This window comes from Myotis davidii, unplaced genomic scaffold, assembly GCF_000327345.1.
Source record: "Myotis davidii unplaced genomic scaffold, ASM32734v1 scaffold50, whole genome shotgun sequence".
Classification (NCBI taxonomy): Eukaryota; Metazoa; Chordata; class Mammalia; order Chiroptera; family Vespertilionidae; genus Myotis; species Myotis davidii.
Genome location: NW_006282004.1, coordinates 150,191 through 162,866, shown reverse-complemented (window position 1 = coordinate 162,866; position 12,676 = coordinate 150,191). Strand labels below are relative to the sequence as shown.

At 36.9% G+C, this 12,676-nt stretch overlaps 1 protein-coding gene across 1 annotated transcript in view; it reads left to right on the top strand.

The window, feature by feature from the left end:
• RAPGEF2 (Rap guanine nucleotide exchange factor 2) overlaps positions 1–12,676 on the top strand; it is a 177,628-nt gene that overhangs the window by 62,241 nt on the left and 102,711 nt on the right. Inside the window, 3 exon segments of the mRNA XM_006752656.2 lie at positions 7,260–7,335; positions 9,411–9,578; positions 11,941–11,958. Of these exon segments, the coding sequence (XP_006752719.1) occupies positions 7,260–7,335; positions 9,411–9,578; positions 11,941–11,958 (262 nt within the window).

Genomic DNA, 12,676 nt, shown 5'->3' with positions numbered 1-12,676 from the left:
GGGATATTTGTATGCTTGAGTATGTATGGCTACATGTATATAGATATTTTAAAAAGAATTTTTCAGATAATGCTAAGTATGATTCTGTTTTTGATTTTCATAGAAACAATGTTGGAGCAGGGAAGGACTAAATTAGGGCCTACTCTAACATCAATAATGAGTAAAATACAGAATATGAGAATGGTCACGTTGGCTAGAGATCACAATAATACAGGGAAATATTGACTCTCCTGGTTTTCTTCATCTTACATGACTTTTTCACCATAAAGTTTGATGCATTCAGTGTCACCATTTATAAAGAGGATTACAAACAGAACAAGAATATCCATAGGAATCACTCAAAATGTCTAACTGGAAAAATTGCTTGATAAAATAGTTCTTTGGAAGAAGTTTTTCTCATGTTTTTTATATTTTTCTCAAAGATAGTTTATTAAAAATGGCTACTAAAGTGTTGACTGAAGGGAAGGGAGGAATTCGAGAGTAGTGAATGGCAGGGATGGAAGGGGCAATAGTAGAGCAAGTCAGGATTACCGAGCTTGGCAGGATCTTCTCCTCATGGTTTTAGTCCTCAAAGACTAAAGGACAGAGGGAATCAATCTGCTCTGGTGTTAAGATGGGGGTTCTCACAGATAGCGCGCAAAGGTGCTATGTCTGAGTGCACTAGTGCAAAGTTTTCAGGAAGAATGGGCAGTTAATATGCATAGCCACTTAATTACTTCCATACTAAGGAAAAAGAGTTTAAGTTGAATACCGTTTTCTAAAAAATTTAAGCATAAATTGATTTGAAATTTTAGAGAAGTAAATACACTTTTTAGGTGAAAGAAATTTTAACCCAAGCCTCTTAAGTTATAGAAGAGAATTACATACACTCTATACTTTTTAGGGTTTTTCATAATTTGCCATTGATTCTATTCCCATTCCTATTATAATATTCTAAAGCTTTGCCTAACTGGGAATGATTTAAAACAGCCTAACTTGAACATATTTTTACTGATTCTCTTTTACTTACATTATTAATTTGAAAGTATTGTGCTGGAATTTTCCAGGTAAATATAGGGTATCCCAAAAAAATGTATACATACACTCTGAATAATTATAAAGACAGGGTTTATTTTTTAATTTAATCTAATTTTTAAAAATCTTTATTGTTGAGTATTACAGATGTCCATCCCCTCACCCCTCTCCCCCTCATTACCTTCCTCCACCTGGATCCCTACCCCAGACCCCTTCACCAGCCTATTGTCTGTATCCATGGGTAATGCATATATGAATATAAGTTCTTTGGTTAATTTCTTCCCATCCCACCCCCTCTTCTCTCTGAGATTCTACAGTCTGTTCTGTGTTTCCATGCCTCTGGTTCTATCCATTTTGAGTTAATTTTTGTTTATGGTAAGAGATAGGAGTCCAACTTTATGTGCAAATACAGTTGTCTCATACATTGTTGAAGACGTTTTTCTTGTCTTAGCTGGTTTGCTCAGTGGTTAAAGCACTGGCCCCCGGACTGAGAGGTCTTGGGTTTGATTCTGGTCAAGGGCTGGTCAGGGCTCAATGAATTGATGTGTCTCTCTCTGTCTCTCCCCCTTCCTTCTACTCTCTCTCTGGAAATCAATGGAGAAAGTATCCTTAAGTGAGGATTAGCAAAAGAAATTAGCTCTTCCCCCCCCTCGTTGAATGAACGTCACACCTTTATCAAAATTCATTGGCATAGATATATGGGTTTATTCGCAGACTTTTAATTTTTTTTCATTTTGTCTGTCCTTGTGCCCATACCACACTGTTTACGGCAGCTTTGCAGTAAATTTCAAAATCAAGAAGTTTGAGGCCTCTGACTTTGTTCTTTTTCAAAATTTTTTGGCTAATTAGGACCTCTTGCAGTTCCATATGAATCTGGAGATCGGCATTTCCATCCTGCAAAAAAGGCTTTTGGAACTTTAATAGGGGTTGCATTGAATCTGTAGATCACTTTGCATAGTTTCTTATAAGACGTAATAACAAAAAGGAGTGCATTTGATGGGACTAATAGTCTGTTTCTGACAGTGGCACCAAGGGATATTTGTATGCTTGAGTATGTATGGCTACATGTATATAGATATTTTAAAAAGAATTTTTCAGATAATGCTAAGTATGATTCTGTTTTTGATTTTCATAGAAACAATGTTGGAGCAGGGAAGGACTAAATTAGGGCCTACTCTAACATCACTAATGAGTAAAATACAGAATATGAGAATGGTCACGTTGGCTAGAGATCACAATAATACAGGGAAATATTGACTCTCCTGGTTTTCTTCATCTTACATGACTTTTTCACCATAAAGTTTGATGCATTAAGTGTCACCATTTATAAAGAGAATTACAAACAGAGCAGGAATATCCATAGGAATCACTCAAAATGTCTAACTGGAAAAATTGCTTGATAAAATAGTTCTTTGGAAGAAGTTTTTCTCATGTTTTTTATATTTTTCTCAAAGATAGTTTATTAAAAATGGCTACTAAAGTGTTGACTGAAGGGAAGGGAGGAATTCGAGAGTAGTGAATGGCAGGGATGGAAGGTGCAATAGTAGAGCAAGTCAGGATTACCGAGCTTGGCAGGATCTTCTCCTCATGGTTTTAGTCCTCAAAGACTAAAGGACAGAGGGAATCAATCTGCTCTGGTGTTAAGATGGGGGTTCTCACAGATAGCGCGCAAAGGTGCTATGTCTGAGTGCACTAGTGCAAAGTTTTCAGGAAGAATGGGGAGTTAATATGCATAGCACCTTAATTACTTCCATACTAAGGAAAAAGAGTTTAAGTTGAATACCGTTTTCTAAAAAATTTAAGCATAAATTGATTTGAAATTTTAGAGAAGTAAATACACTTTTTAGGTGAAAGAAATTTTAACCCAAGCCTCTTAAGTTATAGAAGAGAATTACATACACTCTATACTTTTTAGGGTTTTTCATAATTTGCCATTGATTCTATTCCCATTCCTATTATAATATTCTAAAGCTTTGCCTAACTGGGAATGATTTAAAACAGCCTAACTTGAACATATTTTTACTGATTCTCTTTTACTTACATTATTAATTTGAAAGTATTGTGCTGGAATTTTCCAGGTAAATATAGGGTATCCCAAAAAAATGTATACATACACTCTGAATAATTATAAAGACAGGGTTTATTTTTTAATTTAATCTAATTTTTAAAAATCTTTATTGTTGAGTATAACAGATGTCCATCCCCTCACCCCTCTCCCCCTCATTACCTTCCTCCACCTGGATCCCTACCCCAGACCCCTTCACCACCCTATTGTCTGTATCCATGGGTAATGCATATATGAATATAAGTTCTTCGGTTAATTTCTTCCCATCCCACCCCCTCTTCTCTCTGAGATTCTACAGTCTGTTCTGTGTTTCCATGCCTCTGGTTCTATTTTATTCAAATCAGTTTATTTTGTTCATTAGATTCCTTGTTTATTTTAATTTTTAGGTTTCAATTGTTGATAAATATGTATTTATTGCCATTTTATTGTTCATATCTTTTATCCTTTTTTATTTTTCTCTTCTTATTGAGAATACCCTTCAACAATTAATGTAATACTGGTTTGAGGTTCCCTGGTGATCTGGTGGTTAGGATTCAGTGCTCTCATGTAATATTGGTTTGGTGGTGATGAACTCCTTAGCTTTTTTTTTTGTCTGTGAAGTTCTGACCTTCAATTCTAAATGATAGCTTTGCTGGGTAGAGTAATCTTGGTTGTAGTTCCTTGGCTTTCATTACTTTGAATATTTCTTGCTATTCCCTTCTGGCCTGCAAAGTTTCTGTTGAGAAATCAGCTGACATTTGTATGGGTGCTCCTTGTAGGTAATTAACTGCTTTTCTCTTGCTGCTTTTTCAGATTCTTTCTTGTCTTTAACCTTTGGCATTTTAATTATCATGTGTTTTGGTATAGGCCTCTTTGGTTCCTCTTGTGTGGAACCCTCTGCACTTCCTGGACTTGTAATTCTATTTCTTTTACCAGATGGGAAGTTTTCTGTCATTATTTCTTCATACAGATTTTTAACTTCTTTCTCCCTCACTTCTCCTTCCAGCACCGCCATGATGTGAATGTTGGTATGCTTGAAGTTGTCCCAGAGGCTCCTTACACTGTCTTCATATTTTTGGATTCTTTTTTCTTTTTGATCTTCTGATTGGGTGTTTTTTGATTCCTAAATTCTAAATCACTGATTTGATTCTCAGTGTCCTCTACTCTACTGTTGGTTTCCTGTGAGTTATTCTTTATTTCAGTTAGTGTATCCTTCATTTCTGACTGGTCCTTTTATGTTGTTGATGTTTTCACTAATTTCCTTAATTCTCACTATGTTTGTTGAGCATCCTTATAACTATTGTTTTGAACTCTGTATCTAGTAATTTGCTTGCTCCCATTTCATTTAGTTATTTTTCTGGGGATTTCTTCTGTTCTTTCATTTGTGACATGTTTCTTTGTCTTCACATTTTGGCTGCTTCCCTGTGTTTGTTGCTATGTTTTAGGTAGAGCTGCTGTGTCTTCTGAAATTGGTAGAGTGGCCTAATGTAGTGCGTGTTCTGTAGGGCCCAGGGGCTCAGCCTCTCCAGTCACCTGAGCTGGGCATTCTGGGAGTGCCCCTATGTGCACTGGCTTGTTGTAGTTGAGCCTTGATTGTTGTTAGCATCACTGGGAGGACTTGACCCCCAGGCCAATTAGCTTTGAGGACCAGCTGTAACTACAGGTGAAGAGCTGCTATGTAGGAGCTGACCCCATGGAGCAGGACTTGCTCCAGTGGGGCTTTGGTGCTCACCGATTCCATCCCTGGAGTGTGTTGCTAGTGGATGTGGTAGAGTAGTAATCGGCTATGGCAGTGGTCGGCAAACTCACTAGTCAACAGAGCCAAATATCAACAGTACAATGATTGAAATTTCTTTTGAGAACCAAATTTTTTAAACTTAAACTATATAGGTAGGTACATTGTTATTAACTTAATTAGGGTACTCCTAAGCTGGCCTTTGCTGAAAACGTCCTAAATCTGATTGAGATACATTGGCTGAGGTCGACTCCTTCTAACTCTCCCATCCACACTCGTCTTGTATACTTGTTTCATCTATCTCCTTTCGGAAAACCGACTTCTGCGCATGGGCCATGAAGTTTCAGTCTCACTGTACGTGCACACCCGCATGTGGTATTTTGTGGAAGAGCGACGCTCAAGGGGCCAAAGAGCCACAGTTTGCCGACCACTGGGCTATGGTATGAAGCGGTTCACCAGGTGCTCTTGCTCTGCGGCCTCCCGGGAAGTACAAAGTCAGCCACTGCCTGTGCCTTGCCAGGGGCCACCCAGCACCAGCTACAGAGTGATCTGAAGATGGCAGCTACTTGTATTGGGCTTGGAGGTGCCCAGGAGACGCCAAGCTGTGAACCTTGGCAAGGTGCTGCAAGTGCCAGGTCTGGGGCCAGTTATCTAGAGGTATGGGGCATGCTGAGTTCAGCTCCTACTTGTTTGAGAGCTTTTAGGAAAGCCTGAAGCCTGATCCAGGATGGGCCATTCATATGAAAAAGACACTGCAAACAGCTTGGGTGGGGCTGCAAATAGTGTGGGCCAGGTTGATGGAGACTCAAATATGGTGCCTGCGAGTCAGCTCTGGGAAATGGAGGAGGGTCTCGGCAGAGGAACAATGACCTCTCTGCCAGCACTTCCGTCTGGAAGAAAGTTGCCCCCGACTCCCCCCCAACCCCCGTTTCCGCCCTGATGTCAGATAATTTTGTTCCTCCCTGTATGTCCCTCGATCCAGTGCTGGAGCTCAGAGGGAGTGAATCTTAAGTTAGGTCTGTGCACGAGCACTTTAAGAGGAACTGCCTGGGTCTCTGGCTGCCTCTGTGTCACTCAACTACAGTCCCTGCTGGCTTTTACAGCCCAAACTTACAGGACTTCTCTTACCAGCTCTGGAACCCTGGGCTAGGGGTCTGGTATGGGGCAGACACACCTTCCTTGCTCCTCAGGGGAGGCCTTCTCAGCCAAGCTATCCCTTCCGATGAAAAACACGCCACATGTGGGTGTCAGACCAGCCATTCCACCCCTCCACCCCTCCTACCAGTCTCAATTCTTTAATTCTCTAATTGTAAGGCTTTCATTCAGCCAGATTTCAGGCAGTTCTGAATAATGGTTGCTCTGTTGCCAGCACTTCCGTCTGGAAGAAAGTTGCCCCCGACTCCCCCCCAACCCCCGTTTCCGCCCTGATGTCAGATAATTTTGTTCCTCCCTGTATGTCCCTCGATCCAGTGCTGGAGCTCAGAGGGAGTGAATCTCCCAGCACTGGAGCCCAGAGGGAGTGAGTCCAAGTAAGTGTGTGTACTGGCCCTTTAAACAGAACTGCCTGGAACTCCAGCGCCTCCATATCGCTCAGCCACAATCCCCACTGGCTTTTACAACTTGAAGATAAGGGACTTCTCTTCCCAGCACTGGAACCCTGGGCTGAGGGATCTGGTGTGGGGCTGGCACCTCTTGCTCCTCACAGGAGGCCGCTGCAGCTGAGATATTCCTCCGGATAAAAAAAACCACAGGTGGGTGTTGGACCAGCCCGTTCTGCGACTTTGCCCCTCCTACTAGTTTCACTGTGGCTTCTTCTTTACTTCTCTAGTTGTGGGTTTTCTGTTCAGCCAGATTTCAGGCGGTTCTGAATGATGGTTGTTCTGTGGTTTAGTTGTAATTTTGATGTGGTTATGGGAGGATGCAAGTACCGTGTTTATTATACCACTATCTTGATTCCTCTATAAGGCAGTGTTTATTAAAATACATTTCAATTTCAAAATTGAGCTATCAGTCTGACTAGTGTGGCTAAGTGGTTGAGCACTGGCCTATGAACCAGGAGGTCACAGTTCGATTCCTGGTCAGGGCACATGCTCAGGTTGTGGACTCCATCCCCAGTAGCGGGTGTGCAGGAGGCAGCCGATCAATGCTACCTTCTCATTGCTGTTTCTGTCTTTGTCTCCTTCTCCCTTTCTCCCCCAAATCAATAAGTATATATTTTTAAATATGTCATTTAAAAAAAATTGAGCTATCAGCTAGCTATTAAAGTGTGAATACATTTTTTGGGACACCCTGTATATGTCTGAAATTTAACAATTTGAATTGTTCCTTGTCATTCTGTGTAAATAATGATTAAAGATAATTACTCTTTCTCCAGTATGTATTTCTTGTATTGTTTTTAGTATTTATTAATCTTGAGGTTTGGCTTAAATTTTATATTTTTAAATCTTTTTTTTTCTTTCTTTCTAGTTTTGGCAAGCGTTCTGCAGGAAGCTTTAGGCGTGGCTGTGAATGCATTGTTTTAGAGCCTTCTGAAATGATTGTGGTAAGACTACTCCTTAAGACATTCTTTCCCCCTTAAAAAAGTTATACAATTAAAGTACTTTCACAAACTACTGATAATAGTGTATTACATATTTTATAAGTGTGGATTTATTTATTGTATAACTTATAAATTTGAGTTCATAATCATAATTAATTATAGGATTCGATTAAATGAAAAAGATAGAAAGTTTAAAGGGCACACATGCCTAAATAATTGCTGCTTGAACTTTGTAAATCAATTTATGATAATACCATGCAATTAAAATTTGGGGAGAATTTTTGAATTACAGGATTTTAGCTCTCCAAGTATTGATCAAAGTGAGTGAGATACTTAAAATGAATCACAGTGATATGTATTCAGACAACAATTACCATAAGGAAATCAGTTCAATTTTTCAAACTAATTGAAATAAAAATGGGGTACTAGTTTGCTGGTTAAACAGTCTATCAAAATCTTTATCTCTTATTAGCTGAACTGTGTGATTTAAAAACTATATTTAGATAAGTCATATACATAATAATAATGCTAAATAGATATTAGTAATGTCTTTTAAAAATATTTTTTATTGATTTCTTAGCAAGGGAGAGGGGGAGAGGGAGAAACATCGAAGTGAGAGCAGATCATTGATTGCCTGCCTCTTGCACACTCCCTACCCAGGATTGAGCCTGCAACCCAGGCATGTGCCCTGACCAGGAATCGAACCAGCAACTTTGTGGTAAATGGGACAACACCCAACCAACTGAACTAGGCTGGCCAGGGCAGCAACATTTTTTGATGCTTTACAAAACACCTGTCACATTCTTCTTTACTATATAAAAGTGATTTTAAAGTAGCATATTATGTATCCCTTTTTTTAAAAAATCAGCAACTAGAATAGGATATGGAAGGAACTCTCAGTGTAGACATTCAGTTGACATGATAATCCTATTATTCCTCATCCAGCATCCTTCACCAGGAAAACCTGATAAGGTAAATGGTGGCCTAATATAGATTATGATGGAAGTTTTTAATTCACATTTAATAAAGTATTTTGTAGACTACCACTCTATTTTTAGAGACAATAATAGGGTTTTTCTCTATGATGCAGGAAAATTCCAGCAGAAATGAGAACTTCCTTGTCAAAGCTAGTGAACACTTTTGGTAAAATTTCGCAAAATTTACTCTTAAGGGAGAAAGTGGCATGGTGGTGACTAAAGATTTAGGATTGAAAAAAAAATGTAGGCAGATAAATAGAACCTTGCTGGAACAGATCTTGAAAAGATTTTAGATACTTCCTAGAAATTTTGACCTCCATTAGTGCTATTTTGGGATTTCTCTGAAGGCTTTTTGAGCTTCAACATTTCCTTGAGAATTTTATACTTGCTGATAGTATACAAACTACCAGGGTCGCCAGTGTGAGAACAGCTTTAGCATCGAAATATGCCTCTATAGTAAGTAATCACATTTCATTGTATCAATATGATGAGGATTAACTTAATGTAGTATATTCTCTATTAGTCCATTCACCAGAGTTTCTGAAATGTTTGAAATGAGGATTTTTCTTAAACAACACTATTTATAAAAAAAGAAACTGAATCCACAGAATGAAAGTAGGAAGAGGAACCCTTAGGGAATCTACCAAAGCCATTCTGCTAGCAGTCCTGTTTCAGTCATTTTGGAATTGGGTTTTTTTTACAGATTTCCTCATATCCATCAGCGTTTTTGTGCTTTAGTTGACAATGGGGCAGTTGCTTTCATAATGTGTGGTAATATATCCTGTGAGTCCTTCCACTACTAGATCAGTACAAAGACTAACTGAAAATATCTTTCCTTTTCAAAGCACAGGAAATTCAAGAATTACCCATATTGTCCCTAAGTGGAACTGAAAATGCCTCTTTGTAAAAGAAAAGTTACTCAAAACCGATCCGTTCCAGTGACGTTCCAAAACACTTAAGAATCTGTTTAGATAGTTTGGCTACAAATGTCTTTGCAAAATGAATGAATGCGGACTACTTGTACGTTTTATTCTGCATTTCATCTTGATTTAGAATATCATGTTTGAAGAAATGAAATGTTTTTGGCTTTTTTTTCTTCAGGTGGACTATATGGATGAAAATGAAGAATATTTCCAGCGTCAGGCTTCTCATCGACAGTCTCGGAGGAGATTTAGAAAAATTAACCAGAAAGGTGAACGGCAAACAATTATTGACACTGTGGATCCTTATCCTGTGGGCAAACCGCCGCTGCCTAGAGGCTATCATACGGTAAGTTACACATGTGTGACATATTTATTTATCTTTTGTTTTTTTTGGAGTTTTGTGCAAAGACATTTAAACTTTCTATTTTTGATGAATAATTCTATACTTACTCAAATTGCAGTTTTTCTGGCAACACACATCATATGAATAGTTTTAAAGAGCATTGAAATAAGACATCAAAAGACATTGTTTAGCCTTTTTATTTCTGAAAATGTTCTCTGAGATCAGTTTTGTGATCAGCATGTATAATTGTGACTGGGATATTTTAAGTTCTTAATCTAAAATTTTAGCCATCCCCCATCTTAATGACTGCTATCATATCTGTTTTTTATTCAAAAATTGTCTATAGAAAGATGATCTAAAGTATTTCTAATAGGTTCCAAAGATCCTCTTAAATGCTTAATTATCATTGATTTGTAAATATTTGATAAGGAAGCTATTTTTTGTTTGAGGAAACCAAGACACAGATGAGTGGTTTGTACTAGACCCCAATAGAGGCAATTTTAGAACCTTTTTAAAGTTTTTATTTAATTTTTACTGCCTGGCTGTACTATGCCATATTTCTCCTGACAGCCAATCCAAAATAGTTGCAAATATACTTGAGGATTTCTATTTTCAAAAAGAAAATAGCTTGAATTCTTATATATATCATAATATGGCCAAAGATATGTTATCTATATATGTAATACCATTAAATGAGTAGTCATTTATATTAATTTTAAAATAGAAATATGAAAAAATAAAAGTAGATAATTGACAACTATGTTACATTTCACCTTTTTCTTTTTACAAAAAATATAAGTGCAAAAGGTGTGGGAAAATGTATATAGAATTAAAATTATATATTTAATTTTTAGTAACTTTAAGTGATATATTTTATACCCGCACTTCATATGTTCTGTTTGTGAGAGCTCTTTGTATTTGAATATTTAAGCACTTTTGATCACCAGCTACCGTTCTACTTCTATCGCTACCCATGTACTATTTTAATTTAACATGAATTTTAGAGTTGAGTCCTTTCATTGAGCTCATTTGGGTTGCTTCCTGCTCATCATAAAGACAGCTTTGTTTGTTGAAAAGACTTGGTATATTAAAAAAAAATTATGAAAGGTTTTTTGTTTCCATTGTCTATAAAAGAAGGTAGTATTTTTTAGTGTTGATGGAACATCATGGAAGAAGGAAATATAGATTAAAAATAGTTGTACATATTAATAGTATAATATATTTTAGCCATGTACTAATATTAATATTATTCTTTCTGCTTTAGAATTATTTTTCCATATCAGATTCCATACTAAGATAGTTAGTGGGAGTATCAATTAATTAAAATCTAGTGTTAAGCCTGATTGGTTTAAAAATTTTTAAGTATGTTCTTATTGATTTTAGAGAGATTAGAGAGAGGAAGGGGGGAGAGAGAGAGAGAGAGAGAGAGAGAGAGAGAGAGAGAACATTGATGAGAAAGAAACATTGGGCAGCTGCCTCCTGCACACCCCTACTGGGAACAGACCCGGAAACCCAGGCCTGTGCCCAGACCGGGAATCTAACTGGTGACCTCCTGGTGCTTGGGGTGATGCTCAGTCCACTGAGCCACACCAGCAGGGCCTGATTCAATCACTTTCCCTTTATCACTGCCATATTTTCAACTAATTTTTAAAAATGTGTAGTGTTGGTTTTTTTAAATTATAAGATTAATTTTTTAAAGTTATTCTGATTTAAAAAATGTTGTACCTGGTCAACAGGTATTTCTGTAAGAGAAAATTTGTGCTAGAATGAAACATTTAACTTGATTGCTAATGGATCATGTACTTGTTTACTAATATGTGAAATGTTGGTATTAATTTTACTAAATGAGTTCAGGTTGGCCACAACATGGCTTTAATTGAAAATATTGGACCCTGTGGTTTTTGTGTGTGTGCGTATGTGTGCAAATTGTGTTTTAATTATATTTATATAATTATTGTTTTGCCAAATATATTTTAACTTAGGGAAGCAACTTTGTATATATGATACCACAAAATAAAAAGAATAAAGTAAAATAATTATTCTTTATTAGCTCTAAGTCATATTTACTTATTCTTAACAGAAATATTTCTCTCTGAGAGAACCCTGGTAGGGTAGGACTGAGGGTGCAAAGCTTATTTAGAGGATGCATGATCATACTTCATAGGTGGTTTTTAATGATTGCAAGTGCATTTCAAGTGCATGGCTGAAGAACAGAGAGGATGTTATACATGTAGCCAATTCTATATGGTCATTCTTAACCTAATATTAACATTATCTTCATTTTGGCAGATGTACTATAGCATGTCTGATAATGTTCATCTTTTCCTTTCCTCCTCTATGGCACTCATTTCATTTTGGCTCAAAGGAATGCACTAAATCTCAGGTATTGTAATTTGTGTGTGGTCTCCTAACACTAACCTAATTTTATTTGTAAATTCGCACTGTAAATAATGAGTTTATAACATTGATATGTTTTGCTTAGTCTCATTCTTTTGTATTTTGCCCTAAATTAGTAAAATCTCTTAAAAATCTGAAACTATCAGTGGCTTAGGTGATGGCACAGGCTGCATTATTTGTGCAGATCTGGGGATGAATTGCCCTCTTTCTTTAAAGAAAGAATAAAAATGCAACCTACTTATTTTTAAGAATGAGTGGAGCACTGTTCTTCACCAACCCTCTACAAATAAAAACATGAAGAGAGCAAGACAGACAGACAGACAGACATAATAGATGTTTATTTGTTTTTTTGTGTGAAAGCTTAGGTAAAATTTCCTTAGAAATTTATTTTAAATGTTATAAATGAAAGCTTTAAATTTTGGGAATCCTGATATGAGAGCATTTTGAGAGACCAATGGTAAAATGACAGTCAGACAGAATAAAGGCTGAGTCAAAAGGGAAATAAGAATTTAAAATTGCTTATGTTTTCTTTCTTACACTTTATTTTTAACCAGATTTCATGCTTTTATTTCATTCTGTATCTTAATCAAGAGGCCTATAATAATACCTTTGCTCATTTTCACACCAGTACATGATTAATTTATGATTTTCAGTGATACTCTTTTGAAATTGTGGGTCAAATTTGGATTTATCAGGAAATTTGG